Source organism: Dermacentor variabilis, chromosome 1, assembly GCF_050947875.1.
Source record: "Dermacentor variabilis isolate Ectoservices chromosome 1, ASM5094787v1, whole genome shotgun sequence".
In the NCBI taxonomy this organism is placed as follows: Eukaryota; Metazoa; Arthropoda; class Arachnida; order Ixodida; family Ixodidae; genus Dermacentor; species Dermacentor variabilis.
Window position 1 is genome coordinate 249,243,440 of NC_134568.1, and position 26,328 is coordinate 249,269,767.

At 42.1% G+C, this 26,328-nt stretch overlaps 1 protein-coding gene across 1 annotated transcript in view; it reads left to right on the plus strand.

Annotated features, from left to right (window-relative positions):
• The window catches only part of LOC142560643 (uncharacterized), a 39,039-nt gene extending 16,820 nt beyond the window's left edge, over window positions 1–22,219 (plus strand). Inside the window, exons 3-5 of the mRNA XM_075672872.1 lie at window positions 4,037–4,182; window positions 10,670–10,743; window positions 20,763–22,219. Of these exons, the coding sequence (XP_075528987.1) occupies window positions 4,037–4,182; window positions 10,670–10,743; window positions 20,763–20,853 (311 nt within the window). The 3' untranslated portion in view covers window positions 20,854–22,219. The remainder of the gene's footprint in view (window positions 1–4,036; window positions 4,183–10,669; window positions 10,744–20,762) is intronic.
• The last annotated feature ends 4,109 nt before the right edge of the window (window positions 22,220–26,328 follow it).

The window sequence follows — 26,328 nt, forward strand, 5'->3', positions numbered from 1 at the left end:
TGAAAGCACCCTTGGTGTTCTCAGGAAAAGTCAGTGCTCTGCCCTTTGATTCCAATTTAGACAGTCCAATGGCAACCAGGTTGTAATGCCTGACATGCACTTTTCGTTGTTGGCATGTTTCATACCTTGACCATGCAAACTGCTGGCCTCAAGCAGAACACCCTGGCAGTGTGTTTTCATGTTTCTATATGAACAAAGCACTTACAAGCATGATGTTGCACAATGTTATGTATTTGTAAATGCTTAAATGGATCCACGATAATGTAATCACTCGTGATATTTTTCAAGAGCCCAGAAATGTGCTCAAGAATGTAATATATGTACTCGGGAGCAGCCACTTTCTTCCAAAAGCTTGGTAAACAAATGCTAAAACAAGAGGAAAAATGTGCCAGCCTGTCTTGTCTCTTTTTCTGCCGTTCTTTGCTGACTGAATTCTATTTGTTCTCTAAGCGGGATGTCCACCAACTGGACCGCACCATTATACCTACGGATACTTATGCTGCCTTATTTGTAGCTTTCTCCTTCCCTGTTGTTTAGTTGGTCTTGTTATCAAATGAGGTCTGAGAGCTGCCTTTTCTTTCCATCACACAAAAATACATGGTCTTGTGCATACAAAGAAAAAGGGTGGGAGGGTATATTCTATGGTGCGATTGAAAAAGAGCTTCATTTCTGTATACATGTGGTCCATGCAGAATATGTTGAAATCCTTAGTTACAGCCAGAATTTTCTGAAGTAACATTTTGAAGTTGCACTACATCATACACGCCCAGAGGGCTCTATATGAAGCTCTAAAATGTGTTACTGAAGTCTTATTGCTAGGAAAGGTGCTAAAAGTGGTACCTTTCTGTAGATATTATGAAAGCAAACGATACTTCAGTGTTTCTGCATAAAGTTTTATCGTCTTGCCTGGTTTCAGATTAGTTTTAGTATGTGATTGGAAAAATGTTGCTAAAATATTTTTGAGCCTTTCAGTGTCAGGTTGTTTTGTAGGTGATGCACCCCCAACATCAGGTTTTTTTCTCAAGCATTGTAAAACAAACGCAACAGTTTATTTTTGGTTGTGCAGAAATGGAAAATGACACAGATAATGCCAAATTCTCTCTTGGGGTGGTCCTCGCATTCCTATCTGACAAAGGGAATGTCAAAAGGAACATGACGGGACAGGAATGTGGAAATGTGCTGATACGTCAGTGACGCTGAAAGGGTTACTGGTTTTGTTTGCGTTCAGTCGTCCTAATTTGCTATTTATGCAGCGTTGTGTTTAAGACAGTTTGTCGAGATAAAATTGTTATTGATGATCTCGGTCAGAGCTGAACACATGTACAGTCTTTGTCAAAAGTGTAGTGGCCATCTCGTATGTGAGACTAGCAGAGCTTTCTTTGGGCATGCCAATTTGGCTGCTATGTTTTTATTACTGCTGTTGAGGCCTTATACTTAGAATTTTGTAGTGTAGAGTGCTGGGAGCTCTTAAGGGAGCAGCAGGCCCACACAGCTTGGCAAATGGTGTGACCATGCGCAGAGTAGTCACCATACTTTTGACAAGGGCTGCAATGAGAGGTTTGTCTTGATAATGGGAAAGCACATTTCTTTGATGAACCTTTTCTTGGTGTAATGACTGAGCTGCAGCACCTGGCAATCAAATCTGTTTTTCTGTTCTCATATATGTAATTTTTTTTTAACTCCCTGATCTCTGTTTGTGGTTGTGTCTTAGAAATGTGTTCTTGTCAAGTTTTGAAAAATAAAGGCATGCATTCTATTTTTATGATATTGTCAGTGTGGATTTGAGTGCCGTGCATTCTGTGACAGGGTGCCTGTCATTATGAGCACGTGTATACTTTCATTATGGGGACAAACCTTACCCAGGCCCATTCTGTGACAGATTTTATGGGAGGCTGCCACATTGGCATTCAGGCTTCATCATCTTGAGGTAAGGATTGCCTTTGGCTTAGCACTGTGGAATGTGTCTCTTGCTTTTGGTGCTTTGTCTATTTTTTTAACAACTTCTGCCTCCTACATTACAGTGCACCTGGCCAAACTTTGTTGTTGCTGGATGTTTTTGTGGCACTTCTTTTTTTCTACCAAGTGTTTGTGTTCACGCAAAAGTCTCCCTCTTTTTTTTTTTTTTGCATGCTTTTGATGGTGGCAGCATCTGTACCCCATATTCCTCTGTATTGCACCCATGACACCCACTAAACCCTTGGGGGTTTTGGCTGTAGTATTCTGTGGTCAACAGATATTTTTGCTTTCATGCAGTATTCTGGGAACACTGTAATGTATTTGTTTAAGCATTTCCGTTGGATCAAACTGTGTGCGTTGCTTTTTAGGGTGGTGAAAACCTTGTAACACAAACTACACTCACTTTCCTCACCTTTTATTTTTCAACTGGTCATGTAGTGAGTTACTTACATAAAAAGTTGTTACCTCACTAATGTGTATTGCATCATACTACATTCTTCGGAAACTATCTATCCTTTAAATACTTGCACTGTGTTTTTTCTTTTCCACCACATAAGCATCATTATGTAAATAAAATTCAAGGTTATTATCTCCTGCTGATTCATGTATTGGTTTAAAAAACTGTTCTGGACGGTGGTGTGCAGCTTGCATCAAAATAAACAGTGTGGGCTCTATATTCGGAATCGGTATTTTTTAACCTGCCTGATTCCTACAGAATTTGCTGGCACATTACAGCAAAAATTGAGTATAACCATTTTCAGCTACACACCACTTTTTTTTCTAACTTTTAAGGTTTTCTGCAATTCAGGCAGTTGCTGTTAAAATCTTCTGTTAATACTGTGCTAATATTTCGTGGCAGTGTAGCATTGTTCCACTGCCTTAAATGCACTTCAGATGTCTGATCAGGTGATCAACATTCATAACTTAACAAAAAAGGAGCGGACATCAAATTACTTGCCATCGTAGCTGCATCACATTTCTTAGGACTCCGATTTGAAACTCTCATCATTGTGAAACTCTCACTTTTGTGTATGAGCCATGAGATGCCGTCAGTTTCTATGCTTTGTAAAGAGTACTGCAGCCATTGATAATACAGTTGTGCTTGTCTATTTTGGTACCTCTACTCCAAAATACGGAAAGCTGCAAGGATTATCCAATAATCTGGGAGGTTGCACAATAAAATGATATTTTAAAATGTTCCGCAATACATGAAATGTTACAGTGGGCATCAAAAGTTTGAGGCACAGGGTCTGAGAAAAATCTGAATATTTATTGAACCTGGGCCTCGATTTCAGATTTGCTACCCGTACTAGTGTATGCGACCAACATAGAGCCGTACTGTTCTACTGGCTGCAGGCTAAAACTGTGCTGCAGTTCGGCTTTTGCGGTACCTGTATCCCACAATCTCTCTATGCTGACTGTAGGTGTGCTTTGCTGGGAGTCTTCCGTAGACTTGGCTTACAGTAAATGTTCCTTTCACATTTCCTTGTAAAATTTTTTTCTTAAATAAAGTGTGGCACATAACATCTTATGGCATCTTAAGTTTGCTACGTTGAAACAGTTATTCAAATTGAAGAATTATTTAATGGGGTTTAAAGGTGGAGCCTGCATTCTGGGCTATGAGGGAGTTGTAGTCGAGGGCTTTGGGTTAACTGCAGGCATTTGCCCATTTCATCTGCATTGGACTGCAGCCACCGCAGCCAGGATTTGATCTTGCGACCTCATGCTCAGCAGCACAAGATCGCCACTGAGCCACTATGCTGGTACTATCAAAGTTAATGCATACATGGAAAATGTTTATGTGCCCTTCATGAAAACAACCATAGTTCTGTTTGGTTCCTTTTGATCTGTTTGTTTGTGATGTTACAGGGATGAGTTCTCTTGATATCTTGCTTTTTGTGTGAATTGCTTGTTTTATTTGCTGTGGAAGCTTGGGAATGGTATTCCTTTTCTTGTTTGTTTGTGACTGTTGAATCTGCTTTACTTAGAAGCAAATGTCATGAGCTGGATTGCTTCCGTGTTTTATTGTAAATTGTTTTCTGTTGTGAGAGTGACAGTGCTTTTTGCTGGTTTTTCGCAGCTTCTCGGAGCCTTGAAAAAGACTTGGGCTTCATGCGGATGGGGTCGTTCAACAGTAGAGTGAAGCGCACTGCAGCAGCTCTCACAAATCCATTTGGAGTCCAGAAGCTGAAGCCCTGGGGTTCTGCTGACAGTGTTGCTGATGGTGTAAGCATCAGTCTTTTTAGCGTAAAAGGAACTTTGAGAGTGTTTTTCTTGCATAAAGGGTGGGTCAGCTGATATTCATGGATTCAGTATCTATGAATATCAACTTCAAAACTGAGAAGCTTGTAAACAGGAAAGATGATCATATCTGGTGCACCATAACAATTACAGTAAAGAAACAAAGGAGCAGCACATTACCAGATGCACATAGGGTGTTGTGTTTCTGTTAAAGAAGCTATGTGTTGTACTGCTACATTGCACTCTGTTTTCATGGATGCATACATGGAGAGATTGTGCAATAATAAATTGTGTTGCCTAAATGTAGACAGCAAATTCGTATAGTGCCTAGAGATGAGGCATCCTTATTGAATGACGAAATTGCTGTGCTGATGTTACCGGTTCCATGTGTTTACTCAGGAACTGGTGCTTGCACACAATAATGGCATTCATGCAGGAGAAACATTTGGAACAATTGCCACTTTGCATAGGTCTTTCTCCGTGTAAACCATAAGTGTTGTTATCCTTTGCATTCAAATAGAAATAAGTGTTCAACAATTGTGAATAATGATTTCTCAAATTGAACATGAATGAAAAATAAGACTATTCAATTCATATGCGAAATTTAAGATATCTGCACATCTGCATTCAATAATGAAAAAGCACATGTTGCCCATTTCTAATAGAACATTGGTTGCATGGAGAGAACAGTAAAAACAGCAGATGCAAAATTCCAGCTGTTGTGTTCGTCCACCTCTATGTTGTTCACGTGGATATTAAACTTTGATTAAAGCTATTTTTCTTTATTTTTAGAAAGCTGCTATAGTGACTCATCTTTTTTACTTCATGTGCCTTAATAAGGTGGTTAAAACACAGAAATATGTCTGCAAATATTGTGGGAAATATAATTCAATAAAAGCAATGATAATGATCGAATGTCTACCATTATCCACATTGTGAGGGGTCAAAAAGTGATGATCACTCATGGCAAGCGGAGGTCATGAAGATTCCTTAAGGAGTTAAGATCACTAATTTGCCCGCCACCTTGTGGTGCTTAAGATGGTTACCAAAACTCTGTTAGGCATTTCTCCAGTCACAGTAAATAGCACACTTTTTGTGATTATGTGATGCCATTCTCTCAGCCTCTTTCGAAATATGTTCATGTTTATCATTGCCATGGGACGCGGTGCTTTGTGTGTAGGACATAAGAGCACAACACGACCATAGAAGGGTAGCAAGTGCACTTTGGTGCAGTGCGAAAAAAATATATATTTATTTTTGCTGCAAATATTCTGTGAAAAAAAAACTCGTGTTCAATGAATCTGAGGATGGGTCATTTCAGTGCATAGAATGAATCTGTACAATATGTTCCTTTTTTCGGGCGACACATAAACATCCATTGTGTGAGTTATACTTTGTGAGAGCATTCATCAAATGGTATAGAAAGCATGTTATTCTGGTTTCCTGAGGCTTCTGTTGTCAGTAGTTTCATCTTAACACGTGGCATGCTGCTACAGCCATGTGCGTCCACGTGTGCGTCCGATGCTTGCTTGACCTATTCAAGCCTGCATACCCATCTGCTCATTCGTATTGTTCTCATTGAGAACAAGGCTCTCATGTGATAGCTGAAATTTCGTTTAATTTTTCACTAAAAGAATTTGTTCGTCATTGAGGTTCTCTTTTTCCACCATGCCTCTTCCTGACCAGATGGGATTCTGTCAAATCCTTAATTTCATGCTTTGAAAAATGAGGACATAAGCACCACTTGTCACATCATATGTTGATTGAGCATTTCTTAAGATATCAATAGGCAAAAATACAAAATTGAAGTCCCCATCCACAAATTTTTGTTGTGAAGAGAACAGAAATCTCGGTAACTGAGGTTTTTTAGTGCACGAAAAGGGGCGAAAGACAGTGGCAAGACGTGGACACAGCGCTACATGTGGCATGCGTCTTGCCACTGTCTTTCGTCCCTTTTCGTGCGCTAAAAAACCTCAGTTATGGAATACCAACGCGCCCTAACCTGCGCTCTTTCAAGAAATCTCGGAAGTACTCAAAGCAAAGAATGCATGGTTTATAGCAATCAAAATATAACAAGCAACCAGCAAAGAAACAGTGTCCTACTAAGTGGCCTGCGGCACAAATCCATGTCTCTGCCTCGGAGAATGCTTCAAGTAAGGCAATGCCCTTACTAAATACAGCTGTACTAAATACAGCATGTAGGAGCACTATGTAAATACTAAATTGTTCATAATGCATTTGTCCACATAAGTGGTGCTTGTTTCAGTGTCCAAAGGGTATGACATATTCTATTTGTTGCATGTAGTTACACAGTGGCTAAGTGAATAAAATTTTCTCACTGCAAAGCATTAAAGACTGTACAACAGCAGTTAGCTTCTTTCTGTCTGTGTGTGTCTGAGCTTTTCTCCCTGTCTTTCACTTGCTCCCGCTTTTTCTTTGTTACTAATGTGCTACTTCCAATATAAAATGTGATTCCAAAGTGAGCATGCAATCTGCACTGTATAACTGTTCAACAATGAGCAATCTGCATCGGTCTAAACAACTTAAATGATACCACATAAACAATGTGGCACTCCAGCATTATCATCGTTTGCATTAACTCTAAGCAAAAAGTAAGCAGCTTATATAGTGATGTGATCACAGTATCATATCATATGACACAAAAATAGGGTGTAAAATGAACTCGAAATGCTAACCTAAACTATTTGTATATGGCCTTACAACAGGGCAGATGGTCACATGGGCACGCTCCATAATTTCACACAGGATATTATGCTTGGCACGTCAAACCCCAGAATAATTTTTTTCTTAGAATATTATGCAGAAAGTTCATTCCCTATCAGCAACAGTAGCATTTCAATGGAGGTGGAATGCAGAAATGATAGTGTGCTGTGCTTTGGGTGTATGTTAAGGAACCACAGGTGGTCACAATTATTCCTGAGCTCTTTACTGCTGTGTTGATTTGCCAGGTCCAGGTCAGGTAAGGCTGGTTAATCAGTTGAGTATAGATGAACCATCTAGATGTTATCCAGCCTGATCTTCAGGGTTCAACAGCCTGATCTTCAGGGTTCAACTGCTGCAGAAGGAAGCACAGATTTCAGACCTTCTTTGGCTTGCTGAACATTGTATAACCTTATTTAGTTGCCCAAACCTTAAAACCACGGCCTTGTTTTTTGATGCGAAAGCATAAAATGGCCCATTGAGCAAAAAAGCCGGTGTCTATAGTCTGTAGCAGCAAACGGCACCTAAAGTCCCATTGGCTGCGATGCCAAGTCATGGGTATACTTCGACGGAGCAGAGCGAGCAAAGAGGAACACCTACTGTCGCAGTAGCACACCAGGTGTTCAGTGAGGGGAGAGGACATCGCCGCAATGCCATGTCACCCTTGCTCTCGGAAGCCGGTGCATGGTCTTTATCTCTCTCTCTCAACCCCACTGGGCTTAGCTGCTGCTTGCACCTGCTGGCCTTTGTGGCCACTGCTGCTTCCTCTGTCTCTCATGGTGCAGGTCATCTGTGGCATGTGGCATTAGCACCACAGGCTGCTGCTTCTTGCTGGCTCGGGCAGCATGTACCGCTATTGTACATACATGCGGCGCAAATCTCGAAGCACTGCTCAGTGGCACTCAATTGGGCATTAATGCTTTCGCATTCACAACTCATAAGAAGCGCCTAGCTGTCTGCATATTTTGTTTTCTAACAATTGTCATTCTTGAGAACAGTCTATTGTTTCACACCGATAGACACAAGTCTGTGCAGTCCTATAGGGCCCCTTACCAGTCTTGGTTGAAAATTTTTACTGGGCTCTGGAAGTTGTAAGGTGCCTCCCAGGGGGCATTCTACTACAATAACCTTTTAAAAGGGGTGCAGAGACATTCATTTCGAAACTCGGCTGTGGCCATCACGAAAGACACTAAGACCACAAACAGCCCAAGTTCAATCTTCCTACAGTTATTTCAGGGCAGCTCTGACAGCTGGGAATTTCATGCATGTGCACCAGCACTTGTGCCGTCTTGCGTGCCATGGGCGGTAGTTCTTGCAGCTGCCTGTAAGAAGCACCCCACAGGGTTTATTAATAGCAAAGTTCAAAGCCGAAGAAATGTTGCGAGGTGATAGTGCAAGTAGGGGCGAGTTGCCTTCCCTGCAGCAAAGGCCTTCTCCCACTGCTTGAATGAATGCTGGCAAGCGACATCCTTCCCCTGCCTTCTTTCATATCAGACCCAGAGGCTCACATGACTTTTACCCCCACCTCCTTTTTTTTTCTCTCCCCACTTTTCTTGTGCATCACATTTCCAGAGGCATGTTTTGCACACTCTGTGCATTTCACAGGAATCCTCAATGTGTTGATGTTGCTACTGACTTTTTGTGCCTTGCAGGCTTATTTTGCATGTGACACAGAGGTGACAGCTGTGATGTCTCTGCTGGCAGGGATAGTAGGTCCTCTGAGAATAGGGGCACAAAGGTCTTTGTTTGGATTTTGGTTTGTACAGCATGCACCGGTGGTGATGTTTGCAGGCAAGATCAACACTGCTTGATCTATGCGCCATGCTTGTATGTTTTCAATGCCCAACCTGATAAACAGCCTTTTAAAAACTTTTGGCATTGTACCTTGTCAAGATATAGAGCAAACAAAGTGCTGTGCACAAGTACTTGTGTTCTAAAGTGTCTATACTCCATCTTGCAACTCGTTTGCAGCAGTTTCGAAGCTGCAAGACTTCTTAGCCAATAGGTAGGCCGAATGTCACTCGAGATCTGTTCATCTGCGCCACGTCGTCTGCTCAGCAGCCGCAGAATTTGTGGTATATGACGTGTATGTGCAAAGGTCCTAACATGTCAGATATTGCTCTAACGCATCATGTACCAAGCAAATGCAAAACTCTGATCCTGCCATTAGTTGGACAGTTATGCCCGGAACTACGAGGTGTGACACAAAAGAAACGAGACTGGTCCAATAACTTATTGTACTTACTGAATCAGTTCTCTGTGACATTATCACCTACAAAGTAGTCCCCTTCAGCATTCGGTGCTGCCATTGCTGGTAACAGTTCGGGAACGAGGTTTTTGGAAGGCCCTTCAGGAGATTCTCCGTTTTTGCCTGAACCTCTTCAACCGAGATAAAATGGGTTACCTTTAAGCAAGATTTAACTTTAGGAAGTAAAACAAAGTCGCATGGAGCCAAATCGGGTGAATAAGGAGGATGTCCCATCACAGTAATGTTTTTGCTGGTCAGAAACTGCTTGACAGATAGGGCCGTGTGAGCGGGTGCATTGTCCTGGTGCAACAGCCATCCATCACTCCACAACTGTGACATTTTTTTCCAAATTTTTTCACGAAGTCCTTTTAGTACTTCAATGTAGTAGTGTTGATTAACAGTCTCACCACTGGGAACCCATTCAATCATTACAATTCCATTAATGTCGAAGAAGACTATTAACATTGCCTTGAATTTTGATTTTGACATGCGTGCTTTTTTGGGTCTTGGGGATCCTGGAGACTTCCACTTCATTGACTGGCGCTTACTTTCTGGGTCATAGGTAAAAATACATGTCTCATCACATGTTACAACAGATTCCAACAAATTTGGCTCGTTTGCAATTCGTTCTAACATGTCCCCACACACGTCGTTACGGCACTGTTTTTAGTCAACGGACAGAACTTTTGGAACAACCTTCGCGCAAATCTTCGTCATGTGTGATTCATCCATTAAAATGCGTCAAACAGCTTCCCTATCCAAGTGAACCAACTCCGCCACTGCACGAACACTTAATCTTCGGTTACCACTGATCACATCATGAACTTTGGCAATTTCTTGGTCTGTAATCGCTGACTTCGGGCACCCAGCACGTTCATCATCTTCCACACTGTCCCTTCCCCCTGAAAATTGCGTATGCCATTCAAACACACGTGCACGAGACAAGGTTACATCTCCATAAGCCTCGGTTATTATTTGAAATGTTCCCGTGGCTGATTTCTTAAGTTTCACAAGAAACTTGATGTTGATTCGCTGTTCGGTTTTTATATCAGACATTTTTCTGGCAGAATGCAGTTGCACATGTTCACTCAATGACGCAGCACTTCCAACTGGCGTGATCGGTTCCGTCGAAAGTGGAGGCATAAATAGAGGAGGTGTGTGGGATTACGTCAGCAAAACAGTTGTTGCCAACTCCACTCTTTCTTCAAGCTACACACTTAGTCTCGTTTCTTTTGTGTCACACCTCGTATGTTCCGCTGGGCATTGATATTGCCTGTATACGCCTTGCACCTTCGGCTGTGCTGCAAACGACTTGCGAGATGGAGTGTAGATGTAATGATAACCAGTTAAAAGGAATGGATTTTCCTGTTTTGGGAGCATCACTGTCGGCTGATAGTGCTGTATTAACCATTATGTGGTCCCATGTAGGGCATTTTTTAGTACAGTTAGTTTAGAATGTATCTTTCCTGGTTTCAGCATTCATGGTTTATTTTCCCAATGCAGGCTGCTCCATGCATGGCACCACCGAAAAGCACGGTGAAGAAGAAGAGGTCAAAGAAAGTTATAGATTTTCCCAGGTAATGCCACTGCAAGGGGCTAGTGCTCTCTCTTTACCACATTGTTTTACTTAAGGCTGAAGGCTTTTTTTCAACGACGTTTCTCCACTCTATGTAGGTCCTAGTGTAGCACTGTCATCTGCGCACTGTGGTCTAGGCACTGAACATCAAAATTGGACCTGAAAATTAGGGCCAAGTAGCATCCACCTCCACAAGGAGTTAAGATTTTTTAAAGGAATTACCACAGTGCATGGGATCAGCGTAACTTTTTTTTTCATGATGAGTGCCTGTCTGTGAGAGAGGAGAGAGTTTCAATGGGGCTGAGCCAGTGCAATGAAACTAGATAGCCGGATGAGGAGGATGGTGCCAGGGGCTGCGATTGGTAAGCTTCATCTTACTTAGCTTGCATTGGCAGGCCGAAAATCGCGACAGCGTGCAACGGAAGGTTAAAAATGCCGGTAAAACGGATCCTCAGCAAAATAGAGTTGGCAGAGCGATGTCGTATACATGCTGAAAGGTCTCGATAATGTTTTACTGCCATGCAAAATCTTATACGCAAATAAATCCATGCTCCCTCCCTGGCAGCCCCGACTAGCCAGTGCCACAGCGACCGGCTGCAGCCATTTTCAACTCCTTTTGGAACGAGGCAGTCTCCGGATATTCAGAAAAACTTTTAAGTATTGTTCGGCATATTAATGCGTCTTTAACGTGTACATGTCACTTTGACGTGATGAACTTTCATGGTTTTGTGACATCGCGTTGCAGACAAAGTGGGCGTAGCCCAAAAACGTTTTACCTATAACATTTGGTCAAACGACGCCTTTTTCGCTAATGGCAAAAAAACGTCGAATCAGAAATTATTTTTCTTTCGTTCGGTCTAATTGTACAGGCAATCATAACATACAGGCGCAGTCAATGGTGACCCAAAAGCTGTGGCACTGTAGTTTTGCTGGATAGCTCACACACAGAAAATAAATAATAATGTGTCTGATGGTGGTGTCAAACCTGTGTCCCAGCACCACAGCCTGATGCTCAAACCATTAGGCCAGAACCGCCCTCATACTTCTCTCATGCTGCTCTCGTGCTAACACCAAGCTGCTGTTTGAGACAATTGACACATATGCCACATCTCGCAGCATGTGCGTGCAAGAGCACGCATGTGACAACACAAGCGTGCAAAAGCAAATGTGGGTGGCAGTTCTGATTAGGTGCATGTGCTTTCACGCTAGAGCTTTGTGGCATTAGAAGGTCTAGGTGCTGTAGTTGAAGGTGGTGCTTCTTCGCATTCCTCTGCCACATTGCCTGACAGTTTTGGAGCGCATTAGTCACAAAAGTCCACTGTGGATCAAGGATGCATCATTTCATTTTGCCGGTTTATAAAAGCTTCACTTACATTGATTCCCACAGTGTGCGAGATCTGCATGATCTTTAGAGCGCGCAGCTCTTAGGCACCCGATCCTGCGGCAAGTGTCGGCATTCCACGCGTAACCGAGGGAACGAGTACAGCAAAAGATGAGAGTGAACACAGTGTGCAGCGGGGGATGAAAAAAACGGCGGGAGAGAAGAGGCTCGAGGAGGAAAGTGGAGAGGAGGGTGCAGTGGAGCTATTAGGTGGAAAGCAGAGCAGGGTATGGTGAAAGTGTGAGAAAAGCATAGTGCAACAATGGTGGCTATGAGATGGCGCCAGAGTAGCGCCCGTCGTCTGGGAGGTTTGTCGGTGGCGGCTTCTCTGAATCGCGCCCACGCGTCACTCACGCACTGGCCCCACAGGCTGGCTCTCGCAGTCTCCAGATTAGCGAGGTGGTGGCGCCACATTTTGTTCTGTTTTCAGCGTGCCACATGAGACTGATTGTGAGACATGAGACGCCAGCCAATATATCACGAAATGAAAACACGTTAGAACTGCGCTCAAATTTCGCATTAGTGACTATCTTAATCATCGCTGAATTTGTTTTTGGTAGTATTATAGTTTGCTTCTGCTTTTTATGAGACTAGCTTGTGCATGCAGTGACTCGGTTGAGCCAGTTCTTCTGAACTAGAACAGCACCCAATTCTTCGCTGTTAGCATCTGGGTGGGTCTTCGTGTCATCATCCTCATCACTAACTGCAAGTGGCCTTGAAAGTTTCTTGAACTCTTCTTTGGGCTACTTCCACGTGGAGTGCGTGAGGGGCTCTGCATTGCACGAGGAATCCCTCACTACACATCTGTAATTAGTTAGAATGCCAGAAATCTGTGAAAGACCTTTTTATCAATGGGTGGTGGGAAACTTGCGATGGCTGCTGTGCAACACCATCATGGCTAATTATATCCAAGAATCAGCGGTTATTTATAGGTGAAGTGGCACTTTTCCGGTTTTAGGGCGAGCCCTGATGACTTGATTGCTTGGTTGTGTTTCTGCATGCAGACAATTATGCCATCAATTGCAGCCTCTGAAGGGGCTCATCAATGATAGCAGCAAAAACATCGGCTAGGTTGATAAGGAAAATCTGTCATATCAGTCCTGCCAACACAAGGTCCATAACTTGTTGAAATGTTGTTGGTGCCTAGCAAAGCTTAAATGGCGCGACTTTGAATTGTAAAAACCCATCTAATGCCATGGAAGTGATCACCAGCCTTAACTTTTTTTGCCTGAAGAAAAACATTTGAATTGCAGTTGGAAATACTTGTTTCCAAGGTAAGAACATGCAAAATTAATTACTCCCACATGATTTGCTACCCCAGCTAAGATTTGTAGGCTCATTTAAAAAAAACTGAAACAAGCATCTAGCACAAAACAATGTTTTGATATTCACATTTTCACACTGAACAAACTGGAACTTGACAGGTGAACTATCTCGCATCTTATGGCAGTCTGTGAAGCAGTTGGTATTGAATGGATTCGGCCGCACAAGTTTCTCGTAGTGTTGACCTTCATGTGAAGCACCATGCGGAGAACATTGTTTCCCAGTCTGAGATGGTGACACATTGACATGTTTTTTGCTGCATGACCACACATGACATCACAACCAGGATTTCTCTCACTTATAGGGGCCCTCAAACACTTTTTCTCAACATAGTAAAAACTTGTTGATGATTTGTTAACAAGGCTCCTGTGAACATGTAAGCTAAATATTATTGCATTGCATGTAGCAGGGAATTTACGATCACGTGTCAAAAGCAGTGAACAGTCGCTTCCTCTTGCATCCACAATGTCGTCATTGAAAGCAGTTGGCCCACCAATGCTATGGGCTGATTTCATGATAATGAGAACAATCTCAGTAATACATAATTGCTAATTTTGGGTTACATGATGGAAAGAAACAGCACAACTTTTACACAGATCGTAGGACAGGAGTACACACAGTCCTAGTATGTTATTATGTACTGTGTAGTTTTATGCAGCCCTGTGGTCTGCGTGTAAGTTGCACTGTTTATTTCCACCATATATCTGTACCAACTCATTCAAATGTCTGCTCTTATGAATGTACAAGCCACGGTTGCTTAGTGGCTATGATGGGCTGCTAAGCACGAGGTCGTGGGATTGAATCCCAGCCACGACGGCCGCATTTCGATGGGGGCAAAATGCAGAAACACCTGTGTACTTAGGTTTAGGTGCACATTAAAGAACCCCAGGTGGTCCAAATTTCTGGAGTCCCCCAGTATGGCATGCCTCATAATCAGATTGGGGTTTTGGCACATAAAACCCTACAAGTTAATTAATTAAAAATAATTTCGTCATTGCACTGCATGTACCGTAAAAACCGGACTATAGGTCGGACCTTTTTCAATGGCAAAAGTACTGAAAGACACCCTTACCTTGAAACAAATGCGACTCATGCACAATAGTGACAGTATTTATTTAAATGCTGATCGTATGTGCACCCGGCCAATTTTTAACAGTATTGCGTGACCACCGACCCGCGTGCTTGACAGCACCTTATTAACGGCGCTGAGCTGCAAAACAAACAAGATACGCACATGTGTATGCGTGCGCTTACTTACGCTATTTCGCTGCTCCGTGCTGTGATGATAAGGTGCTGACAAACACGCGGGTCAATGGTCGCACGATAATGTTAAAAATTGGCTGGGTGTACAGTACGCAGAAGGGCACGAAGTGCGCAAGCGCTACTCCGAATCAGAGCAACGCGTTTGATTAGAGTGGTCCGAACTAGTCGTATGACGAGTGCTTCTCGCTGCCCAGTGTATTGTCGGCTGTCACAGGCAGCGATCTTACACGCAGCTCCCGGACAACTCCGCAACCTTGTCTTCCAGTTTCGCGGTCCGCCAGTACCGAATGCTCTTTTCAGATACTCCAAATTCGCGTTGTGCCGCCAGGTTGCGTAGGCTTCCGGGCACTCAATTGCCTTTTTCTTGAACGCGACGGGGACTTGTCGTCGGCTTCCGCTCATTTTGAAACAAAATGTGAAAAAGCAACTTTTGACCAATATAACTTTGTGACAATGTAAACGCAAATTGGCGGTGCCACAATGTCGCCACAATGCGCTGCTGCTGATGGCGAAGGCACTTCTTTACTTCATCCGCCCATTGTTGCAAGACTTCCGTAGTTTTTCCGCCAATGTCCGGTATATAAGACGAGGGTCGACTTTTCGCAATAGTCTTTTTGAAAAAAAGTTCGGCCTGTATTCCGGTTTTTACGGTAGCTACATCTGCTATGTGTGGCCTCTGGGATGCCAGCGGTGTGCTGCGTAGCGTAGTCTACCATGACCTCCACGGAGTGCTGCGACGAGTCCTTTCACTGCCACGACACTCAACCTTTAGCCAGGTCTTTGCCCTCTTGGCTTCTCTGCTGTGTAGCTTCCAGCGCGCTAGCGGCAATGAAAAGAGAAAGCCGGGTATCAGCGTGATAACTCCACTTATAGTCGAAGGATCCGAAAAACTTTCACTGCATGAGATTCATGGGATGATGTACTTTAATTGTGAGGCCATCTTATGATTAGCCAGAAAAGTGTTTCGGGCCCTTTAAGCATCCTGTTTGGACTTATAAGCGCAGATTGGGTATGTCGTGAAATTGAAACAGGCTACACATGACGATACTATACCTTTTCATTACTTGCAGCCATTGTAGTGATTGTGTGAATGATTGCCACCCAATATTAAGTCATTCTTAATATATATGAAAGCATAATAATTTCCAATATATACCCGCTGTGGTGGCATAGTGGCTTTGGTGTTGAGCTGCTAAGTAAGCCCGAGGACACAGGGTAAAATACTGACCACAGCGGTCACATCTAGATAAAAGCAAAATGAAAAAAAGACGCCAGTGTACTGTGCATTGGGTGCACGATAAAGTACCCCATATGGTAAAAATTAATCGGGAGTCCCCTACTACAGCATGCCTCATAATCATATTGCAGTTTTGGCATGTATAACCCTAGAATTGTAAAAAAAAAAAATTTGTATGTCCTGTAAATATTTGTATAAATGAAGTTCTGCCACTTTATAATGGATTTGTTGCTAACCACTTTTCAATTCCTTTATACTATGGATACAGTTGTTCATGACTTGGAAGACTTATCAATTAATTTTCCAATTTAGCCACTGACTGATCTTGCATATTTTTTATGGGTGCTAATAAAAACGTGCACCAATGTAATCAAGCATTCAAGGAAAAAATTGCTATCAATTTAAACATCATTGCAGTCTACTCCTGCAGTAGCCAGAAAACTTCATGCATACAGTATGCACAGTCTGGTTCTTATATGGAGCGAACATGCCCGAAGGCTGGTGATGGTCAGGCATTAGTGTATACCAGAGGTATCAGACGTGCTGCCAAGGGACACACGCAGCCTGAAAAGCCCTTCTGTGCAGCCCAGACAGCTGTCCTTGCCTTTGTTCTTGAACTACGTGAACGCCATGCAACTCCACCCTCCCCAATACACGTCAAAGTACCACTGCTCATGAGGCGCTATCTACTACCTATGGAGCCCAACGTTTGATAGTGTGAGACCCCTGATGTAAGGGTGAGAGGCAAGAAGGGAAGTATTGGGGGAGTGGAATAGTCAAATTTTTCCTAGGATAAGTGTTGCTCCATACTGCCTCTGCAGATAGTGCAAGTCTACTTAGTTTTAATCATAATGCGAGACCACTTTGGCGTGCTAAGGTGCTGGTGAGTGGAAAATTTCTATTCAGCTGCAAAATTTCATATCCAGCCTTGGCTTTCTTTGAATCTTTTGTCTAAATTGTAGTAGGACAGACAACTGGACGGAAATAACCTTCAAAATTTGTATTTATGGAATGTTTGCAGCCATCACACCAAAAAGTATAATCAGCAGCCGATCTCTTTGAAATACTTTATGCAGCGCACTTAGGGAAAATTGAGACAGTGCCCTACTCTTCCTTTAATGCAATGCATGCTTCTACTGGTATGTTGATAGGCTTGCTGCCAGTGTATAGTTAAGAGTTCTAATGGCTAATATACTTAGTACCTCATCCTATAATTATTGGGATACAATTGCTGCTGCTGAGCAATCTTACTCTATGATACAGGAAAGTGCATAGAATTCATGTTTATTTGTGATGAACAGGTAGGCAGAAGTGACTGCTTGAAAATGTATGAGGAAAGCATTGCAAGAAAAAAATGTAAACGTAAGGCAAGAAGCTATGACTGGCATTATTCTAGATTTTGCAAAGAAGGAAATGTGGAATATGTGGAGTATGTGGCTTCAGCTGCAGATGGCATAAAGAATGAAACAAGTGGCCTATATGTATTTCTTCAAAATTGCTTGTCGTCTTACCCGAATATCAAGGAAGTTGAAAGAAGAGTTAGTACTCTTGTCAACAACTCCAACAGGAGCCCCTCTTATTATACTGGCATTCACAAATGTTAGGAAGCTCCTCCATGGGAAACTGAGCAAGATGAAGAACCTATAAATAACTTGACAATTTCTTGAGGTTTGCTCGTCTTTATGAAAATTCTATCATGCCTTATCCTGGGCACTTTGGTCGTGTGCACCAAATGGTGTGGCTGAAAGTTGTGTAGATTTTATGCTAATTGCTTCACGCTGCCAATCCGTGCCATCAAACAAATGATTTCTGCTTTTCACTTGTGCTTGCTAGTCGTGACGTCAGAATGGGAGCGGAAGCACTATGTCGACATCTTCTAAAGCTGACTTCAAAGAAAGTGTCCAGGATTGTTTGCTATCAGTTACTGTGCTCAACTTGCCTGCTCTCATAGAGATTGAGCAGCAATGTAATCTTTATTAAAGAATCACTTGGCTTAGTTTTGTCCACAAAGAAATGACGGAGACATTCCTTATTGGTACTGGAGATGTTCGCCTGGCTATGTGCCTAGCATGGTGATTAGGGTGATGCAATAAATGACACACTCCTACATGGTACACGTGCACACAGCGCACACGTGACAAGTACACATGATAAGAGGAGACTGAAGTCTGGTTAAGGCGAATGCACTGGTGGAAGACTAATCGCACTTTCGTTGCATGTGAAGCACACCAGCACTGCTCCAAGGTCTAAGAATGTGGTGGAGCTGCCACATAGTCTTAAAGACTTGAGGACCGCTCTTGTTGTCACAAAGCACTTGCAGATGCACAAAATTTGATAGATTGCATAAACCACACAGTGGAAATCATATCAATCACATTTATTGAAAGAAGTAGTTTGTATGGGCAACATTTAGTCAAATACAGTGTAGACATGTATGATGACTCCTTGTAAGGTCACTCTGCGTGTAAAAATCACTTTCTTGGTTGACATTTCGAATAGATCTGTACCGTTGCTGCATCAGAGAGCACGTTGAAAGTTACACACAACGGCTCTCACGAAGGCTGACCTATCCCTTTTAGAGAAAGCCATGAACACCACTTGCGATGAGTAACCATGTGCCACTCCAGCACATGGTAGCTCCAGCACTTCAGTTACCCTGTGAGCCCCGATAAAATTGTTCTTTTAGGGTATTTATTCCAGACGCCTATTGTAGAAGTGGATGTTACTGAGTCATTTGTATAAATGTGGTGCCAACCTTCATACCATCGTGAAATATACTAGTGCAAAGTAATTTAAAGGGCCCCTGGACCACCTGTGACATTTTTTGTACATTGCAAATAAACGCGCGCACTGTGTACAGAATGTGGTGGCAATCATCTTTTGCGAGCATGACAGTACTGTGTGCCGTAAGAACACCATGACAGCACTATGTGCCATGAGGACACCACAAATTCAAAAAAACAATCCTGTGCTCCTCTCTTGGTCTTTCCGGCGCCTTTCCCCACATAGTGATGTCAGCAGGGTGTCTCCAGGTGACGTCAGCAGGTGTAAATGCTGTCTATTGATCGGTTGACAAGGGACGACAGTTCCAATATGATGAGAGGTGACTGTGTATATAAAGAATAGAGGGGTGCTTGCCCATTGTGTGCCACTAAACCTTTTATGAAGCTTCCATGCAGTCGGCTTCGCATTGAGGGCGATTAGGGGCGGATAGTGAAGGAGCTTTTCTTCTGGCGTAGCTTTTGCGGCACTACATAGAGTTGGGGAAGGTAGCTAAGGCGAGTGGGAAACAGAGACAGCTGCGTAGTCGTTCATCTAACGCCTGTAAATTGGCTACTACTGCTTCATTTCAAATAATTCTTGTGGCTATATGTTTATTATGCACTAGTACACATCAGCCACTATGTAATTCATTTTAAGCTTTCAAGCTGTTGGTGATTCAGGGACCCCTTAAACCTAGTAAGGGGTGTTAGCTTTGCCTTTATAACTGGCACTGTCACAGTGTTCGTTGAGGGAGAACATTTCTATGGTGGTAAAAGAGGTGCTGAAGGGCTCTCGTAGTGAAGGGGGAACAGGTCAGGCACCACAGAAATGCTAGTGGCTGCAAAGGGATTATCTCATGCTCATGTGACATACCGAATATGTAGTTTTGGATGATGACAAAACAGATTTCAAGTCAGTGAGGGCTTTGAAATGTCCGTGTACAAAAATCAATTTGCGTAGAATCTCCATTGTGTCCTTGTTGCACTCGTCACTTTCCATCACTCCAAATACTGCAAACAAAAGGTGTCCACTTACAAGACTCAAGTAATATAACTTTTCAGTATGCCTTAGTTTCTAGTTCACGTAGAGAGCAGATTCAAATTGGCTCCCAAATGCCAGTCTCGGTGATGCCTGTCAAATATCTCAAGCTCAAGCTTCAGTAACTTCATTCATGTAGCATACATTGTGCTATAAGTAGATAAAGGTTGGGGAAAGTTCACTGGGGCTCACTACTTGGCTGTTTACTTGAACAGTAGCGAAGCTGTGCTTGTCAAGTTTCTGGATTCGCTTGAAAGGTACTCTATCCTCTCTAAACAAACAGTGCACTCGATTCCTGAGCTAAAGCTTCAGACTTTGTCCAGGAGGACATCCAGCTTTGCTCATAGTGTGGTCCTGCATCGTAATTGTGTTTTGAGTGGGGTCGTCATCTTGGAGAGAGGTTTGCACCAGCATGAATCATCAGAATATTTACAGTGGCCCTGGCTGCTGTATCCCAGCTTTTATGGCACCAGTTGTGGGTCGTTAACTTCTAAAAGATATGAAAACTCCCATAATGTAGGGAAAGCCGACCACCAGGTCAGATAGCTTTCATAGCGACAAAACAATGAGCTCACACAGCCCTAGGATCAGCGTGGAGCAATGACTGTGGTGCAGTTCACATGATAATGAAATATAGAGTTTCTACACACTGCACTATATTTGTAGCAGTATGACATTTCCAGATGTGTATTACTTGTATACAAATTGCCATTGCCCGCTACAGTAAGTGTATTTTGCTTTTAGCGACTCTTTGAACTTTCTTGAGTTGAGGTGCTGGTTAGCCAGTCAGTCACCCCCACACTCAACTATGATATTTGGTCAAAGCCATGCATAGAAAATTGTTCTAGATTATGAACACTAATAACCAGCAAACAGCTCTGAAAGTGTGCCAATATCTTTGGTTCACTTCTTCTCATGCTGAGAATTTTTCTCTCTCAACGCTACATATATTCTGTTGAGTGGCACCATTGATGTAATATTCCACCTTATAAATTCGTTATTCATTCCTTTTCAGCTCAAGCAGCTCAAGCTCTGTGAAATCAAGGCTCAACATGACACCAAAAGAGGAGTCTGATTCTGACAGCGTCTACGGCTTTCCTTCCTGATTACTCCTGACCATTGCGAGACATTCTAACTTTTCATTCCAGCAAAGAAAAGAGGAGGGCACGGTACTACACACATTATCTGGTTCATGTCATCCAATGTAGACAGTTATTCTATTGATGTGTGCCAAGGATGAATCATGTAGGGTTAGGGTGCATTGTTGTGTACTGGTGTATTTTGCCAGATGCAAGTGTGTAATTACTTGAATGGTTCGAGCCTAAGTGTAGACACTTGACATTTTGCTGCATGCAGTCACTTATTGTGATGGCCTGTTGTCAAGCACTGTTTGCTTACATGTGTTGTATATAGTTTAAAATATTTGTATAGGACACCTGTCATTTTGCTCTCATTAGTTTGTTAAGAAATTGGCTCGAGCACCATTTTGGGGAAATAGTTGAACTGAGCAGTCTAAGGGCTATATGAACCTTTTTTTTTTTTTTTTGAACAGTTAATGAACACATTTCTGGAGTTGCAGTGTCTAGTAATGAGAAATCATTTGAATGGTGTGAGCAAGGCACATCATATTGCTTCAGTTTTTAGTGATAGTAGAATGGTGCGTTCCACATTGCACATTAGATATGTAAACACTCAGTTTTTAGCTGCCACAGTTTTTATTAGTGCAAATGTGTAATGTTCTATGAGCGTCTTTTCTTTTTTGCTTAAAGGGACACTAAAGAGAAGCGCTGAATTAGTTTAGATTAATGAAGTATCCTTGAAGAACTCTACTTTCATTGACATTGCAGCAACAAGTTGATTATTAGAAGAGGAAAGGAAGGTTGAAGTTCACATTTTTTAATTTCATGCCAAAACCCGACCACCTGTAAGTCAGTGTGATATCATGGATTTCAAAGTACTTTTTTGTGTTTGGGCCATTGTGGCTCAGTAAAGGTTTTCAAACTTGCAAAGTTGAGTCTTTGGCTCTCTTAAACTACAATGTATCCAATTTTTACAGATAGGAATTTATCTAGGCCCAAGCAGACAGGGTTAAAATTAATAACATCAGAGCAAGCTAGCACAAGAACTTCATGGTGGTTTTGCCACCAGTCTTTCATTTTTACATATTTTCTGGCTTACAAAGTGTCTTACAGTAAGAGTGTTTATTATTATTATTATTATTATTATTATTATTATTATTATTATTATTATTATTATTATTATTATTATTATTATTATTATTATTATTATTATTATTGTGGAAGGGTAATTCACTAACACAGCTCAAATCATTTTTCTCTTTAGTGTCCCTTTGATAGTTGCTTGCAAATCACTTCTCTGTTTCTTGTTTATTTCTGTTCTACAGCTACATTTAGTATGGTGAATTTGCAAACATAGAAGCATAAATAAAGATGTAGATATATTTTTCTAAAATATTTTCTCTGCTGTGCACTTTCCGCAAAATAATGTGCACCCTGTCGCAAAAGTAAAGGCCTGTGCCGTAACTAGAAACGGGCGGCTGGTATTCACTTCTATGGGCAGGTGCTCAATAGTGAGATTTCCAAATCGAACCGAATACAAATAATTAAAAAAACTACCTTTAAATATCAAATTAAATCTGAATATTTCCTTATATTTAAACTAAGTGATATATAAAAGTTGTGTGGACTCTGTTCAGTTAAAAGAAGAGGAGGAGGCATCGTATTAGGAACAAAAAAACAAAATGCTGATCAAAGTGGCGTTCTCAAAGGAGTTGGCGTTTTGGCTTCCACGTTAATGCTTTCCACATGGAAGCTTAGACAGAAGTGTTTAAGCCGAAACGTTACACCCTTGACAACACCATTTTGGGACCCGCCGCGGTTGTTCGGTGGCTATGGTGTTGAGCTGCTGAGCATAAGGTCGCGGGATCGAATCCCGGCCACGGTGCCCGCATTTCGATGGGGGCGAAATGCAAAAACACGCGTGGTACTTAGATTTAGGTGCATGTTAAAGAACCCCAGGTGGTCGAATTTTCCAGAGCCCCCCACTATGGCGTGCCTCATAATCAGAAAGTGGTTTTGGCACGCAAAACCTCATATTTAACACCATTTCGGTTGGTGTTCTGTTTTTTTTCCCTAACATAAGTTTACTTCCAGACCAGATTAGATGATAATTGCATGCCACGCAATTATCAATTGCAGGAGGCAGTCTTTGCATTAGTTGATGCACGTAGTGCAGTTTACAACTGGAGTTCCGGTCAACTCGGCAGCTTGTAAATGAGAAAAAAAAAAGGAAGGTGATCAAATCTGGCACATTGTGACAATGACAGTAATGAAACATGATTTGTGTTGTCCTTTTCATTCTGCTTCTGTCCTTGCTTATCCACCTGGCTTCCAGTGCCATGAAACATGGTAAGACTGTCCAAATAAAGTAAATAACCTAAATTGAGAAAACAAATTCATAGGCCACCTGAAGAAAAGGCATCCGTAATGGATGACTGGAAATTATTGTGCAGAAGTTTGGTACTTCAAGCATTCGCTACAGGAACTGGTGGCTCTCTTGAATCAACCATGACTCTCCTGCAGCAGAATCATTCAGAACAATTACCACTTGCATTAGACTTTCTCTCTGTAGACTCCGATAAGTGTCATTATCCTATGTTTTGACAAACATATCCCAGGATCTCACCATTTAATAAGAAAATATCTGACAAATTCAAATAGTGAATTCTGAAATCTACTATTTGTTGAATAGCAGAGGCTATTTGATTCATATTAAATATTTTGAATATTTACACATCCCTATTTTTTGTGAAAGGATGTGCGCTCTTGCTTTCATCTTTAGATGATGTTTACTAGTTGTAATGTTGTGGTCCGCACAGTCTATAAAAATACTGAAGCTTATGGTGTTGACAAAACATTGACGGTTAATGGCAACATGTTTGCATTAATTTTGCTATGGTTTTACAAATAGCAAAATTTTCTAATTGGATACGAATATTGGAGAATAAGATTCTGTTGAGTCAAATATCAAATGTGTTTATATTTGTACGATACGGCACAAAATGGTAGAGAAAGAGGCTATTTACCGTATTTTCGTGTCTATGGCTGTCATGACGCATTTTTGGTTGTTGCAGTTGTTTCTGGCGCCGAGAACCATGATCTTTGAGATTCTGTATAGAGGTAACCGTCGCTGGGGGTGATATCAGGACACCACCTATTGCTTCCGTCGTCTGAAGGGCGCAAAAGTATTTCCTTTAAGATTTGTTCATTCCTGTTACTCGGAAGGAGCTGCTTGGGCCTGTTCAATTATCCATCCATATGACAGCCCTGGACTGCCCGAAACGTTCATTTCAGCCAACGAGCGTTGCATACGAAACATCTCGGGCGGTAAACGAATGAATAGGTGGGCTAGTTGGCAATGCATATTAATAAAAACTTAGAGCGCTAAAAAACTTGCGTGTGGTGTGCGTTTCTTTTTCTATGTCTTTTGTGTTTTTAGCGCTCTAAGTTTTTATTAATCTCGGGCAGTCCTGGATAGCCCAGGATAAGTCGAATAGGCCTACTGAACATTAGGCGGCTGTAACATATTTACAACTCCTGAATTTGCTTCTGGAGCTTGCAAAACACGAAAGCATGGTCTTCAAGATGTGGCATTTGGGGCTGTTGCTCGATTCGAGGGGTGTTGCAGTCTTGCAGACACGGTGAGACTGTAAAAAAAGAATGTTTTCCTGGCCTGAATCAAGTTTGCAGATTTACAGGCTGTCCCAAAACGGGCCATTTATATTGAGTGACAGCTAGGAACTTGTTCAGCAGAACCGATTAGCACCCATGCGTTAATTCTCTCAGGAGCTGGTGCACCTCTTCGCAACAGCCACTCACTTGCATCGGTCGCTCACCTTCAAGAGTTCAAAAGTGCTGTTATTCGTTACATTCAAATGCAAACAGCTATTACGTAATTCTTAATAGTGAATTCTGAAGTCGAATATGATCTAAATAGCAAATACCACTCAATTAGGCTACATGTTTCTACTTCATTTCGCCTGCTGGCACGTTGAAGGGGATCACCAGACAGGCCACGGATATTACTTTGGTAAAAACTTCCCGGTCTCCCCGATTCAGTCTGAGTGCATAGGCAATATCTTGTCCCTAACACTGTTCATATTAACGTCCAAGAATTGCCTTGATTTCCTTTTTCTCGGAAAGTCAATGTGTTCACCTGGCACTGGTGCAACTTTTAAAAGAAACACACTTATTTCGGTCGGGAGTTCTCACTTTTTCAATCAGTGCATTTAGAATATCTAATAATTTTTCTCTTGTATATATCTCGTGGATATATATGTCTATGTACCCTTAAATTTATCTAGAAGTGCATTGGGGGTCATCTGCATCCCTTCTAGCCGTACAGTTAATGAACCCAGTTTATTTCACTATAATATTGCTTTCTTTGATCTTGACCCTGTTCAATATTCCACCAACAAAAAGCACGCGTCAAATGACACGATATCAGTAACATTTTCTTATGTAGCTTCATGTTGCAGATAGGCAGCTTCTGTGGCAAAAATTACGTGTTACCTTTAGAAAACAATGTTAAAAATAGCAGTTCACCTGTCTAAATCTACAGTTGGTACCGGCCGACCATAAATAATCTTACTGCAGAGACTTTGCGTTAGAAAAACTGGGCATCCGCCAGTGCCCACACAACAAATGCCCTCTCGCTAGCAGACGACGCACTTGACAATGACAGCAAAATTGAAGACATCATTTTGTATAACCCATGTCATGTATACATAGCAAAGAGGTGTCAGTATAAATTTGCAATGGCAATAAAGCACTATTATAAGAGCGTGCGCACACAATTGGTCTCGGGGCCCACAGTGAAATTACAATGAATATGCCGCGAAGCACGTCTCCGCCCCAATCCAGTTAGGATACCTTGATGCCTGCACGCACAGCAGGGGTGCGCACACCGACTTACTTTTGGGAATGCAGTTGTTCGCTTGAAATCAAGTTTACAATCGGGACTCGATGGCAACCAAAGGTCAGTGTGACACCTCGCTTTGGGCGCTAACGGGAATACTAAAAGTGAAGCTGGGCAAGGTGATATGGGCTGGACAAGTTTTGAAGTGAGGGAAACTCACAGTAAAATTGATTATGAAGAACGGAAGAAAGTAAATGGGCTGGGAGAGTGTTGAGGTATTTGTACGAAAAAAAAACATTAATTCACAGTGGAGGAAAAGAACTAGGAAGCTTACCAGCAAGTATGCAGCCTGTAGCGTGAGCAACAGAGCAACAAAGAACGTCAAGCGGAAAGTCTGAGAGGCCGAAATAATCTCGTGGGCGGCGGCAGTGGAAAAGAAACCTTCCATGAGTAACTACTTAAGAGGAAAAAACAAAATCAGGAAAGAAACAGTTATGATAACTCAAAGGGAAGCTCATTACTTTTCGAAGCGAGATTAGGATGCCTTAGAACAAGCACCTGTAAAACGAGATATAAGAATGAAGAAGCGTGTGCTTCCTGTGGTAAAGCTAGGGAAACGATGGAGCATGTTTTATTAGAATGCA